Source organism: Volvox carteri (assembly GCF_000143455.1).
Source record: "Volvox carteri f. nagariensis unplaced genomic scaffold VOLCAscaffold_4, whole genome shotgun sequence".
Classification (NCBI taxonomy): Eukaryota; Viridiplantae; Chlorophyta; class Chlorophyceae; order Chlamydomonadales; family Volvocaceae; genus Volvox; species Volvox carteri.
In genome coordinates, this window is record NW_003307547.1 from 299,687 (window position 1) to 322,733 (window position 23,047).

General features: G+C 57.7%; 1 protein-coding gene across 1 annotated transcript in view; it reads left to right on the forward strand.

Moving 5' to 3' along the window:
- Window positions 1-23,047, forward strand: part of mot51 (uncharacterized protein) — a gene marked incomplete at both ends in the record, with an annotated part of 28,615 nt that overhangs the window by 161 nt on the left and 5,407 nt on the right. Inside the window, 54 exons of the mRNA XM_002946645.1 lie at window positions 19-133; window positions 330-379; window positions 440-465; window positions 545-579; window positions 652-725; window positions 925-1,015; window positions 1,266-1,509; window positions 1,755-1,883; window positions 2,111-2,263; window positions 2,700-2,815; window positions 3,078-3,222; window positions 3,434-3,562; window positions 3,768-3,953; window positions 4,264-4,452; window positions 4,740-4,828; window positions 5,077-5,242; window positions 5,371-5,463; window positions 5,910-6,058; window positions 6,330-6,581; window positions 7,019-7,147; window positions 7,321-7,450; window positions 7,641-7,846; window positions 8,025-8,284; window positions 8,441-8,575; window positions 8,876-9,134; window positions 9,385-9,481; window positions 9,615-9,698; window positions 10,073-10,269; window positions 10,461-10,695; window positions 10,984-11,128; window positions 11,335-11,569; window positions 11,769-11,943; window positions 12,148-12,281; window positions 12,510-12,768; window positions 13,095-13,182; window positions 13,540-13,697; window positions 14,013-14,270; window positions 14,665-14,785; window positions 14,988-15,064; window positions 15,342-15,533; window positions 15,863-15,937; window positions 16,127-16,310; window positions 17,085-17,323; window positions 17,536-17,819; window positions 18,340-18,422; window positions 18,700-18,968; window positions 19,462-19,593; window positions 19,794-20,077; window positions 20,451-20,539; window positions 20,756-20,845; window positions 21,358-21,662; window positions 22,131-22,164; window positions 22,354-22,396; window positions 22,771-22,978. Coding sequence (XP_002946691.1) covers window positions 19-133; window positions 330-379; window positions 440-465; window positions 545-579; window positions 652-725; window positions 925-1,015; window positions 1,266-1,509; window positions 1,755-1,883; window positions 2,111-2,263; window positions 2,700-2,815; window positions 3,078-3,222; window positions 3,434-3,562; window positions 3,768-3,953; window positions 4,264-4,452; window positions 4,740-4,828; window positions 5,077-5,242; window positions 5,371-5,463; window positions 5,910-6,058; window positions 6,330-6,581; window positions 7,019-7,147; window positions 7,321-7,450; window positions 7,641-7,846; window positions 8,025-8,284; window positions 8,441-8,575; window positions 8,876-9,134; window positions 9,385-9,481; window positions 9,615-9,698; window positions 10,073-10,269; window positions 10,461-10,695; window positions 10,984-11,128; window positions 11,335-11,569; window positions 11,769-11,943; window positions 12,148-12,281; window positions 12,510-12,768; window positions 13,095-13,182; window positions 13,540-13,697; window positions 14,013-14,270; window positions 14,665-14,785; window positions 14,988-15,064; window positions 15,342-15,533; window positions 15,863-15,937; window positions 16,127-16,310; window positions 17,085-17,323; window positions 17,536-17,819; window positions 18,340-18,422; window positions 18,700-18,968; window positions 19,462-19,593; window positions 19,794-20,077; window positions 20,451-20,539; window positions 20,756-20,845; window positions 21,358-21,662; window positions 22,131-22,164; window positions 22,354-22,396; window positions 22,771-22,978 — 8,324 coding nt within the window. The remainder of the gene's footprint in view (window positions 1-18; window positions 134-329; window positions 380-439; window positions 466-544; window positions 580-651; window positions 726-924; window positions 1,016-1,265; window positions 1,510-1,754; window positions 1,884-2,110; window positions 2,264-2,699; window positions 2,816-3,077; window positions 3,223-3,433; window positions 3,563-3,767; window positions 3,954-4,263; window positions 4,453-4,739; window positions 4,829-5,076; window positions 5,243-5,370; window positions 5,464-5,909; window positions 6,059-6,329; window positions 6,582-7,018; window positions 7,148-7,320; window positions 7,451-7,640; window positions 7,847-8,024; window positions 8,285-8,440; window positions 8,576-8,875; window positions 9,135-9,384; window positions 9,482-9,614; window positions 9,699-10,072; window positions 10,270-10,460; window positions 10,696-10,983; window positions 11,129-11,334; window positions 11,570-11,768; window positions 11,944-12,147; window positions 12,282-12,509; window positions 12,769-13,094; window positions 13,183-13,539; window positions 13,698-14,012; window positions 14,271-14,664; window positions 14,786-14,987; window positions 15,065-15,341; window positions 15,534-15,862; window positions 15,938-16,126; window positions 16,311-17,084; window positions 17,324-17,535; window positions 17,820-18,339; window positions 18,423-18,699; window positions 18,969-19,461; window positions 19,594-19,793; window positions 20,078-20,450; window positions 20,540-20,755; window positions 20,846-21,357; window positions 21,663-22,130; window positions 22,165-22,353; window positions 22,397-22,770; window positions 22,979-23,047) is intronic.

The following is a 23,047-nucleotide window of genomic DNA, read 5'->3' on the forward strand; positions in this document are numbered from 1 at the left end:
GCATGTGCGGCGCTGCAGGCGGAGGTGGCGCCGGGGTAGGAAGCCCGCAGAACGTGGGGCCGGCACCAGGCCAGGCCATTTTGGACGTCGTAGCGCTGGCGGAGGGAAGCCCAGGCAGCCCCGCGCAACGACAGTAAGTACTTTGCATTGGGCAGGCCACGCAGGCGAAATGATGCATTGCTGCGCAGGTGGTCCTCGGCAGGTTTACCTCGTGCACATTTCCCATCACCATGTCAGCTACCGCTGACAGAAGTCATGCAGCCACAGCTGCAAGTGACATAACGTCATCCATCGGCCTTGTTACGTGCAATTGCCCATACGCTATGTAGGAACACAGGCGCCCAGCGGCGTCAGATTAAGCGGACAATCCTTCAGCATGGTGAGCACGGGGGTTGCGCCCACCGATGCGTCTCATAAGCTGTGACGCGCCTCTTCGCAGCTGATGCAGAGATTGACATAGCTCCCGTGAGTTGCCTTGGCAGGCGAGGCGATGGACGACGCATACTGGAGTAACAACCGCTGGGGCCCACCCGGCCGGGCGCAGACGACACAGCCCCCCAACACAGTAGAGGCAAAGAAGTAAGTCCCTGTTACCGGGGATTGCCAGGTTGCGATTGTGCTGAAGCGCCCTTGGGGCTTCTGGTTGCACAGGGCCAGGAAGCACTACCAACAGCCGACGATGCCGATCATAAAACCCGACGCGGACGTGTTCGCCTCACTGAACGGTAAGTGTGTTTCGTTGTCGATAGCTGTACTCCGTACGCACGTGACACGAGAGCGCATGGCAGAGGGCATGCGTTCGGGGTCCGGACCATGGCTTGTGGGAACATCCCCGATGATATTGGGTTAGCTTTGTGAGTTGTCAGTCCTGTAATAAACTATCAACCCATGCCATGTGAGGAAAGGAATCTTACCGTATGGCAGAGCCATTTCCCGCAGAACTCGAGAACCTCATGCGTGTGACTCTCGCTGCACTCGCGAATTTCAATGAGGACGAGCGGATGCTGCTTACAAAGTGAGTGGGAAGCGTCGTCTGGCGAAGTTGCCCATACCTTACGTGCATGGCTGTGCCTCGTCTGAACAGCACGGCAGTGCGGTCATCTCCTAACACTGAACTTCGCAGTTGTGCTATCGTCTGGCACCAGCATCCGTACCACCGTCCGGCACTGCTACTAGCACCACGTGTACGTGCATCCTGGCCGTCCCGCTGCAATCTCGACCTCAGCACCTTGCCTGGCTGCAATGTGATGTGATGTGATGTGCAGGCAGTTCCGAAAGGAGGAGCAGAAAGCCCGCCTCCGTGGCGAGTACGCACCTCCTGGGCTGCTCAACGTAGCGCAGTTTCGGCATGCCTGGAAAAAGTTCAGCGTTCGTGTCACGGAGGAGCAGGCACATGCCCTGTTCATCAAGTATGGCTCCGATTCGCAGGGCCTGCTGCCGTACGACCTCTTTGCTGCCAAGCTGCTCAGCAGCCCCGCCAGGTTGCTGGCGCTAGAGCCTGAGCAGAAGGTCGGATGCTGTGGATCCGCGCAATGCGTGGGCGTGTATGTGTGTGTATAAACCTCTACTTGCCAAAGCGCAGTGCATGCAGTGACGCACTTAAGGGCGTGAGGAACATGGTAACTATAAGCGTCACTTTGGGGGCTAAATGACCGGGGGCGGTTCCTGGGCACTTCCTAGGAAACGGCGTGTGGTTTCGCTCGGCAAGGCTGTGGCCCCCTGCTTTTGCTCTACCTTAACAATGCCGATGGCAGGGACCCTACAAGCCAGGCAAGAATGCCGCCTTCCGAGGAAAGATCACGTATCGCTATTGCCGCAAGCCCGTGTTCCCGCCCTCGAACTGGGACGGCACGCCGGCCTTGCGCTCTGCACGCAAGCCCAAGGTGGGGAATTGTTTAGTACTCTCCCTCCAGAGTTCCAGCAGCACCTCGAATACCAAAAGGGTCGCGCAATCAGTAGCATCGGTGTGCGCCTGTGCGTTCTGTCTAATGCTTTGGGCCTATCCGTGTGCCTCACAGTTGGGCGTCGCGTCCGTCGGTCCGCCATTCACATGTAGCTCCGCAATCACGTGGCTACCCGTATCCTGACGGATTCCATTTTCCCCTTGCAGCCGGGACTGAAGCTAGAGTTCGTGTACGGCTATGCTGGCGTGGAAAACACGGCATCCAACATTTTCTTTACCGGTGACGGCAGGCTCGTGTACTACACAGCGGCGGTTGGCGTCATCTACGACCCAACAACGCACACGCAGCGTTTTTTCCATGTAGGTGGCAATATGATGATTGCGCAGTGGAACACCAGCGTGAATGCCCAGGCGAACAGGTGGCTTGGTTTGTTCTCTGAGGGGACCCTTCCAGACTCCCAATTCCAGAAAGTGTAGCGTTCGTCCGGTAGATGGCCGGGACCCAAATTGAAAGGTTCCTTGGCTGTTCCTTAGTTGGCACTGGCCCGTGAGCACTCCACGCTAGATACCCCTTACTGCCGTCACGTCTCTTACTGCAAACATTGCTCTCCTCAAAGGAAAATTGGTTGCCTCAGGAAGAGGGTAATGTAAACGCCGTGGAGCGTTTCTTGGCCGCGGTTGTGTTGAGACAGCTTAGGGTTGACGCGTTGGCGTATGGCTGTATGTGCAGGGCCACGACGACGACATTCGCTGTCTCGCCATCCATCCCGACCGGTTCACCGTCGCAACCGGCCAGGTGGCGTCTTCGCTGGACGGTAGCTATGATGACCCCTTCGTGTGCATCTGGGACGTGCGCGATCCGTTGGGCTTGATATGCCGCATACCATTCAAGTCTGACGGTGCCCCTATGAGGTGTGCTGCGGCGCTTGTTGCGATTACGTCGAAGAGCTCATCCGGATGCATGCACTCGCATTGAATTACCCCCAAATCACTTACGACATGATTGCAGTGCCGTTTTTGCACACCTCACGGAAATGATTGCACACTTCACGAAACCTCTGAACCGTCGGCAAATGAGCGGCACTGCGTGTGGGTTACACGCGCCATTGTATTGTCCACGATGCTGGGCCTGCCGCGCAATGTTTGCGATCTGTCGATGATCCTTGCGGCGCAGGTACGTGGTGGCGCTCGCTTTCTCCGGCAACGGGCAGTACTTGGTGGCTGTGACGGGCGACAACCGCCACACAGTCCACGTGTTGCACTGGAAGTCCAAGGCCATTATCCACGCGGATGTGGGACACAATGGCCAGCCACCGCAGGTATCGGGTCGCAACGCACAGACCGTATCATGTGGTGCAGATGAGATGCTGCTGCATTGCCGGCATCACCGAGAACATGGGGAACTCAAGTACAAAGCTAGACAGGAAGCTCGTGAAGTGGCCCCAATGCCCCCCAATGTGCGGTGGCCCTGTCTTCCTTGAGAATGGCTCCCGCCTACATACGGTCTTTCGTGCCATCTGTCTTCCGCAGGTCTTCGGGGTGTGCTGGAATAACTTCCTGAAGGACCGTGACGGCCAGGGGCGTGAAGTGACGCCGCCGTACATGTTCGTCACGTACGGCGTCAAGCATTTGAAGTTTTGGACGCAGGAGTACGATGAGGTCCGGTAATCCATCCCGCACGCCGGGTTGGAGATTCCGCTAACACCGCTACCGTAGCAACTGGGCAACTGGCCGAGAAATACCATGCTGCTTTTCCTTTCTATATTTTGGTCCTCCTCGTTCTTTCCCATCTGCCTTTCCTCTCCCGAAAAGCAACCCCGGACACACCTCCTAAGTCATTTTTTCTTTTATCTCCTCGCCGCAGCGTGCGAAGAAGGAGCGGTATAAGGGTACCATGGGCAAGTTCGGACGGGCTCAGGTGCAGGACGTACTCAGTGCTATGTTCGTGTCCGCAAAGACCCTCGTCACGGGCACTCCGTCTGGAGAGCTGCTCATGTGGGACGTCAGCGGCTCGCGCTCACCCAGCGGCCAGTTCGGCTGCTGCATCAAGGTGCGCCCAGGAGGGGACCCCACCTTGCCGTCCCTCCAACGGAGCTGTGTCGGTGTGCGGGGTTTGGCCCCCGCGCGCTTACATGCTTGCGCACTGCGTAATCCTCCATTGGGGGTGTTCCTGTCTTGATGGTGTCCGACTAGGGGTCGCCCAGGAGCGAAATGTGGCGTCTGCATTGATATGGCGCGGTTGCTGTGGAGGTCCAGGAGCCTAGACAGAAGCCTAGGAGGGGCTGCTACTTGTGCCGGAAAGGAGTTTGGAAGGGAGTTCATGCAAAACATATGGCATGGGTCGTGTGTCCCGTTTGTAGGTGATTGAGGCGCATGGCCCCGGCGTGCCCGCACCCAGCCTACACGACGGCAAGCCGGTGCTTCAGGGCGTCCGCTGCATGGCGGTGCGGGCCAACCGCACGGAGTTGGTCACGGGGGGCGCGGACGGCGCCATCATATGCTGGGACATCACAAGCGGGGACGTGGGTCGGGTGATCAAGACTATACAGGTCAGTCAACTAGTGAACCCGCTGCCCGTGTAAGCAAGGAGCCACGCTAACATCGCCCTCCAGGCAAAAGCGCCTGGTTAACCAGCAGCCCAACAAACACTAAACTGCAATGGGATGCCGTGGGATGCCCGCAAATGCAAGTGGGGTGCAGGCACCACGCGCCCGCAACACCACAAAGTCCTACCGGGTGTCCGAATCCTTGCTGTGTAGTTATCCCTGTAGGGTTTGCCTGTCTGTATGGAGACTTTTGCGTGCGTGGTCTCGGCCCTTCGTTCTGATTGCCGCAGCTGCACGAGCCGGGCGAGAAGGACAGGGCGGTGTTCAGGTCTCTGGACGCCGTGGAGAACGGTTACGACATGGTCGCTGGCACCCACAGGTGGAGTGCGAATTACGATGTACTGCATATACCGTAACATGCGTGTGGATTACACTGACCAAGACCCTGTCCCTCGCTGCACCTGAACGCACATGTTTCATTCGTAGAGGAAGCGGACGTGAAGGGTTCTTAGGTGGAACATTTTCAGGAGCGTCAGTAAAGGTCTTCTTTCTTCTGTTCACAGGTCTCCTCCAGCGTGTGCGTCCCTTCGTGTGCGCTCCTCCTTCCTTGTTTGCTGTTTGCGACAGGTGCGAGATATGGGAGCTCAGCCGTGACGCCCCCGAACCCCTCACACAGGGCCACTCCGCTGACGTATATGGCCTGGCTTTTCATCCCAAGAAGCCCCATAAGTTCGCAACTGCCTGCGACAGCATGAACGTCTTCATGTGGAATGCCAAGCGCCGACAGCTCCTGGTGCGTGTAGCGCGCGAGCACGTGGCCTGGTTGCGGCCAGGGCTCGCTGGAAATCAATCGGCATGGCTTGATGCGTCTAATCGCGTCACCGTTGACACCTAGAACAAACCCTCTTCCGACGCTGACAGGCCAAAGTAAACATTGGGGTCGAAGCTCGGTCGGTGGCATTCAGCCCAAATGGCGCTCAGCTGGCCGTTGGCACCGTCACCGGTATGGTCAAGGTGAGTTACCGAGTTCCATTCAACGCGCTGCACTGCACCGAACAGGGGATGTGGCAAACGGCAGCTCCTTTGGCAGGTCTCGGGTATCTCGGCATGTTCTGCTTGCGGGTCAACGATAAACGTGGGTGTGGGTCTCCAGATCATGCCTAGAGGGAGGACGGAATTTGCCCAGGCGAGGAAGCATGGCCTCATGGCCGGCAAGCAGCGCGCGTTGAGGTTTGGAATAAAGAACTGTGGCCTTAATTGCCAAGCTCGTGGAAGCTGCTGTATGATAGCGCCTTGCTGACGTCTTGGCTGGTGGCGTTCCTTATCCACTCTGGATCGGCGCGTCTGAGCGCCTAGAAAGGCTGTCAGCGGGTGCAGTGTGTGTGTACCTGTGAATGCTGCTGGCGCCATTCGCACACTGCTTCCTTCCCCTCCGGGTGCGCTCACCTTCATGGAACCAGGTGCTTCTGGTGGAGAATCTGACTCAAAAGGTGGCGGAGGTGCACACCCTTAAGGAGATGGTGCACGAGCTCAAGTACTCCCCGGACGGCACCAAACTCGCCGCCGGAAGCCATGACAATTTCATCGACATCTACGATGTCACCCGTCAGTAAGTATATAAGACGTGTTCGGGACGTTTGGTTAGCAAGCCGTTGTCAGACCGCCTCCTTAAGGTTTGGATGCACCATGATAGTTCAGGTGCGCAGACGGGCCGGGCACGGCCTTGTGCTCTAACCTTGACCGACCGTATCTCCAAGCGGCTGGAGTTTCGGTCTGTACGGTATGGTGTAATGGCTAGGAGAGTGGAAAGTCGGAAATGCGAGGTCGGAAATTCAACCTTGGCCTTGGAAACTTCCTTGCATCCTCCCATTCGCCTGCAGCTATGGCCGTCTGGCGCGCTGCGCGGGCCACAGTTCCTACATTACCCATCTAGACTGGTCGGTTGACGGCCGCGTCATCCAGTCCACCTGCGGCGCCTACGAACTGCTGTACTTTGAGGCGGCGACCGGGAAGCAGGTCCGTCAGAACCAGCGCGATACGCAGTGGCACACGTGGACCTGCACGCTGGGGTTCCCGGTCATGGGCATCTGGAGGGATGACACGGATGGTACAGACATCAACGCGGCCTGCAGGTGGGCTGGGGCGGGTGTCATGCAGTCTTCGGTACGCGCGCATTGCATGGGAGATTTTGCTTCGGAGTGCTGGGAGGGGAACGATAGAAGGATAAGGTCCATGAAGGGCCCCTTCCGGCCGTGCGCCAAGCCCTTGAAGGCTGCGCGGAGGCTTTAAAGGCTATGACCATCATCCCTTTACGACACGCTCCCTGGCTCTGAATGGGGGGCTAACTCCTTAAAGTGCCACCCCCAAGGAAGGGATGTCGCTCTGATAGCCACCCTTGCCTGATACCAGGGCTCTGCAGGCGCGTTACCTCCTGGTCCTCGCTGCACATGGAAGGCCATTTGGCTCCTGTTTAGACCGTACGGGAGGCAGCAGTCGGGCTGCTATGCCCGAATAGTTGAAGCTTGATTGGTTGTGTCCTTCCACGTGCTCCACTGTCACTTCCCTTCAGGTCCAACACCGGCATCTTTCCGGACACGGACCCCATCATTGGCGAGGGCGACATCATAGCAACGGCAGGCGACGATGGTCGTGTGCGCCTTTTCAACTATCCTTGCGTAGTGGAGGATGCGCCGTGCAGGTCAGCTACGGTACCTGGCATCAGGTGTCTTCCTGGGTCGGGCTAAGTGGCGCTAAGTGGCAGAGCAGCTAAGATGGGTGATGCGCCGCGCACACGCACTTAGCCAGCGGCACGCCATCATGACATCTCCCACCCTGTTGTAGCCGTTCCGACAGCGCTTCGCCCCCCTGCAGGACGTACCTAGGCCACTGCTCGCACGTCATGAACGTGCTGTTCAGCCCTGACAACCGCTGGGTGGTGTCCGTGGGCGGCAAGGACCGCGCCGGCATGCAGTGGCGCGTGTTGCGCGAGGCCCAGGATGAGGTGAGACCAGCCCGCATTAGAAAGACATGGGGCTTGTGGGCAAAACCGTGTCCTGTTCTGTGCACTGTCACCACTGATGCTTGCTGTTTACGCGCAACATCCATTTTCCCGTGTTGTGTTTTGGCTTGACGCCACCATTCGCCCTTTGCTCGTCACCCCATTACCCTCGCCGTGTTGTTCGTGGCTTAAGGTTTTGGTCCTTAAGCCGCCCGTGCCTGAGGTCTACGTGTACGAGGCACCTAAGCGCGCGCTGGTGGACGTGGAGCCTGGCCCACCGCCCAAGGACACCAGAGATGAGGACGCGGCCAGGAAGAAGGCCGAGGAGGATGAACGCGAGCGGAAACGCCGCGAGAGCCTGCAGACGTACGAGATCACCACCGTCACATCGGACATCAAGTGAGGCTCGCCATTATTGTCACCATTATCGCACGTTTTGTGTCAATCCTTGTTTGGGGTTTGGAACAGACACACATATACAGATAGACCCGGCCAGGTTTTGTGCATGCGAGGCAATTTTAAGCTTATGTTGAGTGGCACCTCCTCGAAAGCGTTTTGTGCTTCATTTCACACACAGGGGTGCGGGCACAGACGCCAACGTGTTCATGGTGCTGTACGGCAACAAGAATACCAGCGGCGAGGTCAAGCTGGAGAACGGTCCGGAGAATTTCTCTCGCAACCGCACGGACGTCTTCCTGGTGGACCTGCTGCCCCTGGGAGATGTGCACCAGCTGCGTGTGGGTCACGACGCCAAGGGAAATAATCCGCGCTGGCACCTGGACCGGGTTATTCTCCGGAATAAGACGCTTAATGGCGCTCCGCTCGTGTTCCCTTGCGGTAAGACCAAGTGCTCTGTTGTCCGTAAAGCGCTCAACTCGTTGCCGCCGGGGTTGAGGCAGGCCGTGTGTCCCTGCTCGTCCACGAACCCCGGAATCGCGGATAGGGACATCTTTCGGGCCGTTGTCACAAGCTTGATGTCACTTCTCTGTGCAGGCCAGTGGTTTGCCACGGACATCGGAGACAAGAAGATTGTACGGCTGCTGAAGCTGACGGGCGCCGTCGGGGACGGCGAGCCGAAGCTGCTCAGATACAAGGTGGTGGTGAAGACCAGCGACATTAAGGGTGCCGGTAGGTTACCAGGGTCCCGACATGCAGGTATCAGGTTCGCGTGGGCTTAGGAGCAGGTGGGCGCCGCTGGATGTTCAGGCTTACTGATGAACGGCTATGTGACGGGCTGCTGTCGAATGACCCCGGCCCGCTACAACTCCATACAGCACCCACGGTCGTCTTGCACACAGCTCGACCTCCAGCTCCCACCAGCTCAATCGGCCAAACGATATGCCGCAATACGCAGGACGGGAGCGTCTCGACGGTGCTGCTAGGAAGTGACGTGTAGTGATGCTGTGTGGCACTTGCCTTCCGCTGCAGGTACTGATGCCAACGTGACGCTGCAGCTGTTCGGTGAGCTCAACGGCAAGAAGTACCAGAGTCCTCAGATGAAGCTGGAGAACAGTGCCAACAACTTCGAGCGGGGACAGACGGATGTGTTCGAGGTGGAGGCGGCGGTGGGAGAGATCAAGTACATCCGCATTGGTCATGACAACAGCGGCTTCGGGCCGAGCTGGCACCTGCAGGAGGTGGTGCTGTCCACCCCTAGCATGCCCGACATGCAGTTCGTGGCCAACAGGTACTGATGCGCCCATCGGTCGGCCAGGAATGCATCATGTGATGTGATGTACGGTGCCTTCCGCCCCAGAGCCGCCCACTTTGCCAGCCAGCCGCACACATCCCGCTGCTGCTCAACGCCCTCCCGCCTGTGTGTGTGTGTGGATACATCTGATCAGTGCCACGTGCTTGGAACAAAGCCCCGAACACTTCCTCTTCGTTTCTCTTTGCATCTGCATCGTACGTTTCTATGGGTCCACCAACACGGGCAGGTGGCTGTCTGAGGACGAGGGAGACCGCCAAACGTATGTCACCCTGTACCCCGTGGGCGCCAAGGACGTCCCCTTGCCTCACAAGTACCAAATAACGGTGGGTTCGGACCGCACTCTACCTGGGGCCCTGAGAGCAGCAACCTGCTAGCGACAGATGCGACAACGAAGCGCTGGCGCCCTCACTCATCCGGGCTCCAGGTTGTCGACTCCACTTATTTTTCGCTGCGCAGGTGTTCACATCCGATTTGCGTGGAGCCGGTACGGATGCTAACGTGGACATCTCTCTCTTTGGCTCCAATGCAACCGTCTCGAACGTGAGGCAGCAGGCTTGGGTCCGAACACAGTGCTAAAGCCTGGGAATGGATATTTGTGTGTCATATATGTGTGTGCATATGTGTGTGTGTGTTACGCTTTGAGTTGCGTAAATCTCCGAAGGTTTATATGAAATCGTGCAGGCTGCCTTCCTCCATCTATTTACTCATGGAATGCAGTAATGGACATCTCAGGGGATTCCTAAATGCCGGTACGGCACGCCCTGGTGGACGGCTGCCGTTCCGCAGACCTTGTGTAGATGAGATGTAATCGTCCAGCAAGTGCAGCTCCATATCACATAAGAACCCTCATTGTCGCTCATCCACACCCGATCGATGTGTTGACCCTGACCGGCGGTCCCCTTCCGAACCCTTAGATCAAACTGGAGAACTCGAAGAACAACTTCGAAAGGAACGCCGAGGATGTGTTCTTTTTTGAGTTCCCGGACTTGGGCTCCATCCCAGAGATCGAGATAGGCCACGACAACTCGGGCCTTATGCCGGGCTGGCACTGCGCCAAGGTCATCATCGAGGACCAAACCGCCAAAACGCGCTATGCTTACCCGTGCGACAGGTGTGTGTGTGTGTGTGTGTGTGACATGTGTACCTGCCTGCGCCCGCTGGCTTCGAATAAGTGGGCGCTGGCCAGGCGGCCAGGGGCGAGGTGCATGCGGGCAGAGGGCAGAGGGCACCGCTCCCTTCGCAATGGCTTGTCCCTCTCGGGAACCGCCACAAGCACAAGGCGGATCCCATGTTGCACGTCAGCTTGTGGCAGCTGACGGTGCCCATCGGTGGTGTTATGTTGGACCTGGTGTTAATGTTTGGCAGGTGGTTTGACAAGGGCGAGGAGGACGGCCTGATACGGAGGCGGCTGAAGGTGGCGGAGGTGGGCGGGGAGAACACGGATTACACGGTCACAGTCGTCACGTCCGATCTGCGTGGCGCGGGCACCGACGCGAACGTCTACCTGGAGATTACTGGGGAGAACGGCGGCAAGGAGGTGAGCCCATGAGGCCGGCAATGGCACCCATGAATCACAAGGCAGCATACCGATTTTTCGCAAGCCGTGAAGTTACGGGGCCGTGGACCCTGAGGAGGCTACTTCCATGGGGTGCTTGGCGTATGTCAAGCGAGGCTTCGCTAAATCGCTATGTTTCGCTTCTGAACGATTGCGTGAGCTCTGCACGTCAAGCACATAGCCACTGCGAGGTTTAGCTAGGGCGCTAACTGTGTTACGCACCTGATTGGTCTCACACACCCGCGTGGGTGGCTGGCGACTTTCCCGCAGATCACCGGCAAACGCATCACCCTCGACAACAGCACCAACAACTTTGAGCGGGCTGCCGTGGACAAATTCATGCTGAAGAAGTATCGCAACTGCGGCAACCTGACGAAGATCCGGATCGGCCACGACAATGCGGGCATGGCACCTGGTGGGTGCAGTTGTTTGCAGGAGTGTAGCGGGGACTAGCGCACCATTGCCTTGACTTATCACTTGCCATATGGAGTTATTCCTTCATGTGTAAAACTCCATGAACTTGCCAGGAATGTGCCTGCACAGGCCGGACAATGGTTGTAGTTTGACGGAGTGCCCAAATGCGTTACCGTGTGCGCTTCTGGTCGGATGGTCCTTGCACAGGCTGGCACCTGGATTACGTGGAGATACTAGATGACGCCACGGGCATGAGCTACTTCTTTCCGTGCGGCAAGTGGTTTGACAAGAAGGAGGGTGACCAGGCCATCGAGCGCGTTCTGCCGGTGGCACCCAGGGACGCCAAGGCCACAAAGGCGCAGTACAAAATCACGGTGTATACCTCGGACATCAAGTTCGGGGGCACTGATGCAAACGTGTTCATCGAGGTCCACGGGGAAATGTAAGCTGCAGGGCAGGGCTACCGGGACGTGTACCTGGCTGGCAAGGTTCCACGTGTAGTAGCAGATGTAGCGCACCATGCAGAGAGACGTGGTCGGGTTACGGTACTCGAGGCATATCCACATACATAGCTTTAGGACTACGCCGGTCCGAGCCCAGTGAGGCCCTCTGCTTCCCTGTTGGCCGCCTGCACAACTCAGGGATGGCCAGCCGGCCGCGACCGGTCGTGTGGCGCTCAACAACTCGAAAAACAACTTCGAGCGAGCCGCAGTGGACGTCTTCAGCTTTCCCAGCCTGCCCAACGTGGGCGTCATCAAGCGCATACTGATCGGCCACGACAATTCCGGAATGGGGGCGGCGTGGCACCTGAACAAGGTGGGCGTCTCCGATCCCCGAGGCGTTAGGATTTTTTGCTGCTATACGCGGGTGGCTAATAGCTGTCGGGCCTGGAAGGTGGAACACCAGTCGCGTATCCAGCCGGCACCTGACATTATATGCCTGCATTGTGACGGAGACGAACTTCGTGTACTTAGTGCCGTTGCCACGGGTTTCACGTGTACGTTACGTTTTGCCCCCCAGGTGGACGTGCTGCTAGTCAACACGGGCCAGCAGTGCTCCTTCTACTACAACAACTGGCTGTCACGCGATGACCCGCCGTACAAGACGGAGGTGGAGCTGTTCCCGTCGGACGGCACCGAGCAGCAGCTCTGCAGGTGGATACATGCATCGCTTCGCCTCTGTGTTCAAATCTTCTTGAGTTGCATGCGGCCTTATGTGTATCCGATTTGGGGGCAGTGGAAGAGTCGTCCTGCATGCAAAAAATCCTGCATACAACGCATCAGTGATTCCTCCAGGAATATCAGCGGATTCCGCCAGGCCCTAGAGCTGGGTTCCGAAGGACATGGGGGCTCATGTGTGGGCGGGCGCATGCTGTGAAACAGGTACACCATCATTACCTTCACTTCCGACATCCGCGGTGCGGGCACCGACGCGAACGTGAGCTGCATGCTGATGGGCGAGAAGGCCAACACGCCCACGTTCGTGCTGGAGAACTCCCGTAATAACTTCGAGAAGGGTGCGCGTGACGAGTTCATCACGGAGAGCGTGGACGTGGGGGCGATTAAGAAGCTTCAGATCGGCCACGACAACAAGGGCCTGGGGCCAGCCTGGCACCTAGACCACGTGGAGGTCATTTACCAGGTGTGATATAGATTTAGGTTTAGATTTAGCGGCGCATGAACTGCAGAGAGGAGGAGCCCATACGGCAGCCTGGGGTAGGGAGGGAATTCAGGTAGGTGTGCTTGGGGAAGGGTTTCTGTACACGCCGCTTCACCGACATATGCTGCACCTGTATACACATTTCTGGTGCTGTGCCAGAGCGACTACGTCGCCTCCCTGCGCGTGCCGTACCATGACTTGTTACCGTACGACAGCTGAGCCTGACGGTAGCTTATCCTTGGTCACTTGGGAACTTAAGCTTGGGAACTTTTTATTGTCCTTGTCCCTGTGCATCGCCGCTTCCGTAGGCGCGGCAAGAGACGTACTACTTCCTCGCCGATCAGTGGCTTGATGCCAAGCTGAATACCCTCACAATCACTCTTGAGCCCACAGATGGTAAGAGCTTGCGATGCTGCACACATGCGGGCGAGGCTTGGCCACCTTCGTTTTATGAGCGGCCTCCGGAAAAAAAACACGCGATGTATGCCGAAAGCGCTGTCGGTGGCACTGATGCTCTCGCTGGACGCAACAAAGAGTCCTATTGGCTTCTGTTGCCGTCTTACATGGCCCAGCAAATCAATCGCATATGTGTTCACAGGAGCTGTACGCTGCGTGTGTATAAGCATCTCTTCGTGCATTTTAAACCCCGCTCCTGATGGGTTTGCGTGTCTTAGGAGGCTCGTACATTTCCTCCCCCTCAACCCGTACCGCCGACGCCATCCGTCCCGCTGCACTCTCTTTTTCGCCGTACAGCCACCAGCGGCAAGCAGGTGTATAAAGTATCTGTGCGTACCAGCGACAAGCGGGGGGCCGGCACAGACTCGGATGTCTCCATCATCCTCATGGGCGCTACCAAGAACAGCCCAGAGCTAAAGCTCGAGTCCTCGGCAAACAACTTCGAACGCAACCAGGTGCGCAGCAGGAACGTTTGGGTCCTTGCCGTAGCTGGAACTGTTTTGTGATTTCCCCTTTGCACATGGCCCTGCGGTCCCTGTATCCCTCATTCCCTTTTGCGCTGCTCGGTGCTGCTCTGCCCAGCAACTCTGCCAGACAAGGAAGGCACCATTTGCGTGCGCAATCATCAAGCTTGTAACCGGCTAGGTTTTTAACTGGCAATCACCTCGTCACCCTTCCCTCTGCACCTGGCCGCGTACCCATCGCCTGGCTGCTGTTGCCGCTTTGCATTCTATGGCTTTTTCTCCTCCCTCGGGGCACTTCGTTTACAGACCGATGACTTTACGTTGAACCTGGGGCACGTGGAGCTAGGGGAGATACAGAAGATTGAAATCGGCTTCGCGACGCAGCAGAGCGCTGGCGGCAAGCTCGGCGGACTTTTCGGGCAACAGTGGGGTCTGGAAAGCGTCGAGGTGACCCATCTCAACACCAAGCTGCGGCAGTTCTTCTACTACGACGACTGGATCAACAGCAATAAAAGAAGGGTGCAGCTTGTGCCGGGCAAAGCTGGCGGCAGCAACACGTACAAGGTACGGGATGACATGACCTTTTGTCACACGGTTTATCCAACGGTCGGCAGGTTTTCACACAGGTTAATGCAAGGCATTCTCAGAGGGCAGCAGCAATAAATTGTACGTTGTGCAACTCTACCGCGTACCTGCGACACAGCGGTGCGGTCGTACCGTGGTTGCTCTCGTGTGTATGTGCTGGTGCTACGTGTGCCGCTGTGTTAGAGGGGGACATCACGTTCCTCAAAAGCATATGCCGATGTGTGTCGTTGTGGGCGTGTCTGCTAAGGTTTATTCAAGAGCGACTGCATTCCATGACAACTGGCAACCAGGAGATGGCCGACCGGGCGATGCGACTCACAGCCGTGGCTGCGCAAATCTCATTTGGGTCGTGCTTCTGATTGGCTTGTCGTAGGTCGTTGTCAAGACTTCGGACATTCGGGGGGCGGGCACGGACGCCAATGTGACCTTGGCCATGTTCGGCAAGCTTGAAGACAAGCCCACTAGCAGTGGCACGCACAAGCTCGACAACTCCGGTGAGACCGCCGAGGGAGGAAGAGGGAATTCGGGGGACTATACGTCGTCCTCAGCTACGTATAGGGCACCCGGCATGGGGCCTCTGGACTTTATGCGCACTTGCTTCCTAGCGCTTGTACAATTAGCTGTGAGCTTGGCAGCTCATGGAGCTTGCATGCTAGCTGCTTATGGCTTTCTGCTCTCATGTTCACGTTCCTGCAGCTAACAATTTCGAGAGGGGCGCTTTGGATACCTTCATTATCAAGGGCGCGGACCTGGGCGACCTGACACACATCGTCGTAGGTTGCGCCGGAAGGGAGCAAGGGGCAAGGGAGGGCTGCATGCACCGGGGTCGTGCAGGAAGAGGCTGCTTGCAGGATAAGACCGAGTGGCCTAACCTCTGGTTAACCAGGCAAATCTAGTGTGCGTCCTCTCACCATTAACACCTCCTGAGTGCAATCAAAGAGTCCCAAAGATAGGAATGCAGACATCTACCGTTGGCGCATGGTCCAGGCCATTGTGTTTGCCCCGTTGTTGGCACGGCTCAAGTCGTTGGCTGCTCCTGCTGGCGCGCAGGTCACAAGCGATGGCAGCGGGCTGGGCGCTGCGTGGCACCTATCCGAGGTGGAGGTGCTGGACACGGTGCGCAACCGCATCACGGTGTTCCCCTGCGGCAAGTGGCTGGACCCTTCCGACATGGCCTCTCTGCAGCAGACGCTGCTGCCCAGGGGTGTGGACGGAGCGCTGGGCAATCTGCTGCAGTACGAGGTGTGTCCATCTGTGCGTTAGAGCGAGGAGTGGGGATTGTGTAGAGAGCTTGAAGGTGCTGGGCGAGCGCGGTTAAGGTTTGTGTGGGCGTAGGGGTGAACCACGCAGGTGCGCCAGCTCTGTGCCACACCAGTGCGGGAGGGCTCAGGAACAGATGGCGCATGCCCCAGCAAGGAAAAAAACCATCGAATCAGGGAGGGCTTAAGAAAGGCAGTATTGGAGACTAGCCGCGTGCCAAGTTATTTCACGTGCGCGAGGGCCCAGGCTTTGCATTGAGAATGCTTGCAAAGATGAACTTGGCTGTGTCCACTGCCTACTCCTTGCGCCAGGTGACCATTTACACTTCCGACATCCGCGGCGCTGGCACAGACGACAACGTCAGCATCGAGCTGCATGGCGATAAGGTGAGCGAGGCCGCTCACCCTCCCGACATCTTATCTGCTCTCCCAAGGTTTCGCCCCCGCTGACTGGGTTGATAAATAACCCAGTGTACGCTTTACATGGTAGGTACCTGCTGCATGGCCCCTTTCCTGGACACTCCGTACAGCCTTTCCTGCGCTCTGCATTGCCGTCCTGCCTGTTGCTCGTCACAGGCCTCTACCAGCGCTATGACGCTCGACACCTCCGCAAACAACTTCGAGCGGGGCAGCAAGGACATCTTCAAGTTATCGTTCGTGGACATTGGCGAGCTGCAGCACGTGGTTGTCAAGAAGGATAACCGGTCACTGGGCATGGGCGGCGACTGGCACCTGCAGTCTGTGGAGGTGTTCCACCCCGGTAGGTGCGGCTTGGTGGGGCCAGGGGGTGCCAGGACCATCGCACACTACAGGCCTGGTGGTGGCGATGGGGTGCCAGGCCCATCACACACTACAGGCCTGGTGGTGGCGATGGGGTGCCAGGACCATCGCACACTACAGGCCTGGTGGTGGCGATGGGGTGCCAGGACCATCGCACACTACAGGCCTGGTGGTGGCGATGGGGTGCCAGGACCATCGCACACTACAGGCCTGGTGGTGGCGATGGGGTGCCAGGACCATCGCACACTACAGGCCTGGTGGTGGCGATGGGGTGCCAGGACCATCGCACACTACAGGCCTGGTGGTGGCGATGGGGTGCCAGGACCATCGCACACTACAGGCCTGGTGGTGGCGATGGGGTGCCAGGCCCATCGCACACTACAGGCCTGGTGGTGGCGATGGGGTGCCAGGCCCATCGCACACTACAGGCCTGGTGGTGGCGATGGGGTAACCTCTGCAACATGCACATGGTGTCTGCGGGCTGGCCGCTCTGCTGAACAGCATCGGGCTGACGAGGAGCGAGCCATGCACTCCTGAACTCGTTCCTACTGCGCGATGATGTCGTTGATATACTTATGCGTGTTGGGGGCCTCGCACTCACCGACACGATCGCCGCTGTTGCGCTGCATGGTGGCGTGTCTACAAGTGCCGTTAACCCTGTTATGTAGCTCCGTATGGACTAGATCTGCGTTCTGCCCAGTGAACCGCCATCTGCCTTCCTGCTGCTTCTCCGTGTGACGCCTCACCTCTGCAGGTCTGCAGAAGCGCTATTTCATGATGTGCAACGACTGGTTAAAGGGCGCCTGCGAACGCAAACTGGAGCCGGGCAAGGTGCCCGCAAACGGCATCTGCACCTACCGAGTGGTGGTCACCACCTCCGATCTGCGCGGTGCGGGCACAGACGCGGACGTGACCATGCAGCTGTTTGGCGACAAGGGCGACACGGGCGAGCGCAAGCTGGATAACAGCACCAACAACTTTGAGCGGAATAAGGTGTGTTGGGCGAACCGTTCAGTAAGGAAGGGGCTGATGACCTGGCGGCGGTGCGATTACATCGTGTTCAAGGGCATAAGTATTGTTCGGCACATTCCACGTGTTTGACAGGTGGGGTCCATTTCGGTGTTCGGCAGGGGGCTGCAGCCGCGGCAGGCGGTAGGTATTGTTGCAACACCCGGTCTCCCTGCCCACCTCATTCCGCTGCCCAGGTGGACACGTTCTTCATCCAGGCGCCTGACGTGGGCAGCTTCCAGTCGCTGCGCATCGGCCACAACAACTCGGGCTTCGGCTCCGCCTGGCACCTGGCCAAGGTGGAGGTCGTCAACACCAACACCGGTGAGCAGGCGGTCTTCCCCTACCACAACTGGATTGACAAGGAGCACGGCCTCTCCCAGCTGCTCACACCGGACCGCGACGGCGACGGGAAGGGAGATGCGCTGGTGGGGGGCCCTATAGTGGAGTACACCATCACCACGCACACCTCGGACATCAGGTGAGGAGGTGCAGCCGTCAGGCGGGTTTAGGGGTTGCACCGTCAACCCACACCAGTCCAACGATGAATTTGCTCGCATCCGGCCTGGTTGGGATAGGGCCTACTGGCCACCCGCTGGCTGATGTGTGCATGCTGGAGCCGGACCTCTTTGCATAGCGAGTTGGCCACACCCACGGGTTGCATGGATGGTGTCGGAGGCCAAGTGCCAATAGGGTGCCAATACATAAGACTGGCATCATGCATGGATAGGAGTGGGGGAAATAGAGCTGGCCCTTGGGATTCGAACGCACCAACAGGTTGGGCAGGTGATGCAGGCAGAAGCGCAGCACGGGTTAACCATAATAGTGTGCAGAGAACAACGGCAAGGGCCTACTACCCAGGCGATTTCATCTCTACGCGACAAATTGCTCCGGATATTACGGACTCTTCGGGAGGTTACAGCGCAAATTGCAGCATTGCATGCGGGCTATATTAATGGCAATGTCCCAACGTCCCCTCCTGTGATCCCGGCGGGTGGCAGGGGTGCTGGCACGGACGCCAACGTATTCATCGAGATGCACGGCGACAAGGGCGCCATGGGGGAGACGCGCCTTGACAACGCCAGTGAGCCTGTCAGGGTTACCACGAATAGCAGTTCGCCACACGATTGGATGTGCCAGTGATGTAGTCGTTTGCGTGGAGATCAGATATGGCTGTGGGGTTGTTTACAAGATGCGTGTAAGCCGTTACTTGCGGCAGGTGTCGCCTCTCGGATCAATAGCAGTCAGCAGGGGCGGGAGCGAGGGCGAGGGCCTTACACCTGCTAACCGACACCTATTACATCGCACCCCAAAACGCTTTATAATCTCGCTCCTGCCACTGCTTGTACGCATCACTGCAGCCAACAACTTTGAGCGAGGGCGCTCTGATACATTCAAGATCCGTGGCTCCGATGTGGGCCACCTGCAGCGCATCGTCATCCGGCATGACAACAGCGGCTTGGGGTCCGATTGGCACTTGGAGCAAGTGGAGGTCACCAACCCCGCCACAAACAAGACCTATTTCTTCCCCTGCAACGACTGGCTGCGGAAAGTCGGCAGCGACGAGAGCGGCCTGCGCAAGGAGCTGCTGGCAGGGCACCCTGACCAAAAAGGGCCCACCAACTACAAGGTGAGCCTTATGATAGCTTCCAGCCGCCGCCATCAAAGGCTCGTCCGGGGCTATAGCCCGATTTCCAGCGCATCCGATGCCTGCCTTCCCACTGGGCTAGCCACAGCACGTGGTGTTGGGTCCCTGGGTATGCTGACCACGTTCCAGCTCCTGGCGCTTTGTACGAGTCTGCCGCGCCGCTCTGCCTCTGCCTCCCTCCCGAGTTGGTGTGCGTACTGCGTGCGTGTGTGCATGGTCTGTCCGCCTGTCCGCCTTCAGGATTGAACAGAAACCCATAGCTAAACTTGACAAGCTCAGATTGTTGCACATGAGGCCATGTGTGAGGTGCATGGCCATGTGTAGTAACTGGTACATAAAACGGCACACATGACGTCTACATATACGCGCTAAGGCGCTCCACTAGCATTTCTAGAGGCCTTTCCAGCGGCCAGCTACTACACCATGACCTCGCGCATCCGGTGTTGCGCGTCTGTTGCGGCTGTGCGGCTGACAGGTGACCGTGTACACCTCGGACATCCGCGGTGCGGGCACGGATGCGGATGTGTTCATCACCATATACGGGCCAAATGGCGACACGGGCGAGCGCAAGCTGGACAACAGCACCAACAACTTTGAGCGGAATAAGGTGGGCTGGGCTGTGGGCCACATCCAGCTCTCAAACTGATCCTTCCATGTTCCCACACACAGCCGGATTGCCACCTGTAAATGTTTCGGTGATAAAAGGTAACTTGGCCATACCTTCAGTCTCTTGTAGATCTCCAGTAAAATGTTGCTCAGGCTTCACTTTGCCGCCGGCCTCATTCGTTCCTTGCCTTCCGGTCCCAGGTGGACAATTTTATCATTGCCAGCGGCAACATTGGAGCCATCCAGAAGATCAAGATCCGCAGCAGCGGCACGGGCATGGGTTCTGCCTGGCACCTAAACAAGGTGGAGGTGCAGTCAACCGCCACGGGCGAGAAACTGGTGTTCCCCTTCGCCAAGTGGGTCGACGAGAAGAACGGCTTAGAACACGTATTGTACCCCGACCGCGACGGGGATGGCATCCCCGACCCCACCGCCGACGCCGATCTGGTCAAGTACCGCGTCACTGTATATACATCTGACATCAGGTGAGTACAGTTCCACTCGGTACCATATCCGATGTACGGTGAGGACATCCACCTGGCAACAAGGGGTACGGCGCCCTTGTGCGACTATCCTGTATGGCTTTTGCGATATGCAAGATGCTGCTTGTGGTGGGGGGGCTGCACTGGGTGGGAACTAGTCTTGCATCACCGTGCAGATTCCGTGCAGGTCCATGAGAAGCGCATTGAAGCAAAAGGAGGGGGAATGCAAAGGGAGCATGAGGCCAGAGCTGTAGTTTGACGACTGCTACGAAGTTACGTTGTGAGACCGGTGAATGTGGGGACAGGAGGGGGCAGCTGCAGTCTGCGGCCCGAGAGCTCCCGACATCTCTGAACCTATGATCCCGGCGGGTGGCAGGGGTGCTGGCACGGACGCCAACGTATTCATCGAGATGCACGGCGACAAGGCCTTCGTAGGGAAGACTGCTCTGGACTCAAACGCAAACAGTAAGTTACCAAGCAGGGACTACCGCAGTTTTCGCCATGAAAGCGTCACAGCTGCCATGGTCGTGTGCTTATGGAGTCCTACATATGCCTTACGTGGGACGCAAAGGCGCATAGGGTGTCACGGCAGCAAACCGAACAACTTACAATAATTATGATGCCTGCATCATCGAACATGTGGCCCATGGTTCGCTCTGGTGTCTGGTCTCGTAATTGCAGACTTCGAGCGGGGCCGCAAGGACGAGTTCATGGTGTCGGGAACCGACGTGGGGGAGCTTCAAAACATCGTTATTGGCCACGACAACACCGGTGAGTCCACCCCGGGTAGCCTAGCAAGGCAGGCGGCGCCGCACGGGGCATCATCCCCACATGTGTACATGCAGCCGCCACCGTTTATCACCCACGTGGTGCGACGGCATCGGGGCTGCAGCTCGTCTTGGCTCGTCCTGCTGCGAAACAACCGTAACCCCATGGTACATGGATTAATCCTCCCTTGGACTATCCATGTAACCAGGTATGATTGTTGCGATCCTAATCCACCGATTTCGGCGTCGTTCCGCGTTGATGCTCCTTCTATTGCCCTGAGCTGCACTTCCTGTAACCCCTGCACAACCCTAGCATGAACTGATGGATTGATAATGCGCCATCGTGGCAAATTTACATCACGTCACGCCACACATTGGATGTGTGTGACCTTCATCTTCGTAGTTCCTGGTGGGCTTCAGGAACCACAATGGGCAACGCAAACTCCTTCATGTAAAAACCATCAGTCCATCACATTCCGGACAATAATCGCACTATACTCAAACTCTTCCATGCAGGCATAGGCTCCTCATGGCACCTGCAGCAGGTGGAGGTGTACCACCCGGTCCTGCAGAAGCTCTACGTGTTCCCATGCAACGAATGGCTTGAGGTCAGCAAGGTTACGGGCGCGGAGGGTTGCAAGCGCACGCTGGTGACTGGTGCGGGCGGGGCTGCGCCTGTCAGCTACCGGGTCATCGTGAAGACATCCGACCTGCGTGGCGCTGGTACAGATTCGGACGTATTCATCACCATCTACGGCCCCAAGGGTGACACGGGGGAACGGCCGCTGGATAACAGCACCAATAACTTCGAGCGCAACAAGGTGGGCTGGGCTGCTCGTACTGTTTGCATTTTACCAGCAGCTGGTTGTGTCACGTGCAGCCTAGTTGCGACGTATGCGCCATCCAGTAGCGGTGCCGGATACGCTTTCCGACCCGTGCTCCCGTGCTTAGAAGGCTACGGCCGGAGTGTGAGCGTCGTCGGGTCGCAATTCATTATGAAGAGCTCATGGCGCTGGGATTTGCTCAAGGCTGCTATGCGACATAGGAGTTCAGTAGGTAGGAAGGGCCTATGGCTATACGTGATGGGCACCAGCTCAGAAAGAGCCAGAAGGCCTTTTCATATCAACCAGCCAACCGGGGCTTGCCCCATGACAAACATCACAATGCTGAAATTCCATCCTTGTATTTTAACCTCCAGTGCTGCATGTGCATGCGCTGTTTCCTATGGCCTCCCCACACCATCACGTGACGCCGTCCCATGGTTCCGGCCAATGTGCCACACCGCCCAGACCGACACATTCATCCTGACCGGCCCCGATGTGGGTGAGGTAGAACGCATCCGCATCCGCTCCAGCGGCACCGGCCTGGGATCCGCTTGGCACCTGGACAGCGTGGACGTGGTGAGCTCCGCCACTAATACGCAGTACTCGTTTCCCTTCCGAGGCTGGATCGACGAGAAGAACGGCTTAGAGCACTACATCAACCGAGACGGCGGTGCGGGCCCCACCACAGACTTGGTTGAGTACCGCATCACTACCTACACCTCCGACATTAGGTGAGATGTGGATGCAGGCAGGGAATGTGTGGGGCTATAGGGCTGATGGAAAAGAACTAAAAGCTACCCATTTACACAGATAAGGAAGCCTACAATGCTAGGGGAAGAGGCTTTAATGCAAACAAGATGTTGCATGGAATTTGGTGTTTTTTCTCCTTCTTCAGGACAAGATGCTTATTTTGCCGGGATAGAGGAATGTCATGTACCGTTGTACGCATATTTGGGTCTATGGCAAATAGCGGCGGCTGCGGCGTATCTACCGCCGGCACTGGAAGCTAAATACCCACCGTGTCGCCACAGAAGTTAAGTGTTATGCTGGATCGACGGCGCGGGCCCCCCGCCCGTGTTCTTAATTTTCTCGCTTCTGCACACAGGGGCGCTGGCACAGACGCCAACGTGTTCATTGAACTGCATGGCGACCAGGGCTCCGTGGGCCAGTCGCGGTTAGAGACTGCAGCCAACAACTTTGAGCGCGGCCAGGTAGACAACTTCGTGCTCAAGGCGACCAACGTCGGGGAGCTGCAGCGGATTGTAATCTGGCATGACAACAGCGGCATGGGATCTGACTGGCATCTGCAGCAGGTATGTAGGTTACCCCACTGGGCGGGGTGGCATGAAGCGAACGAAGCCATGGATGGGAGTGAACCACTT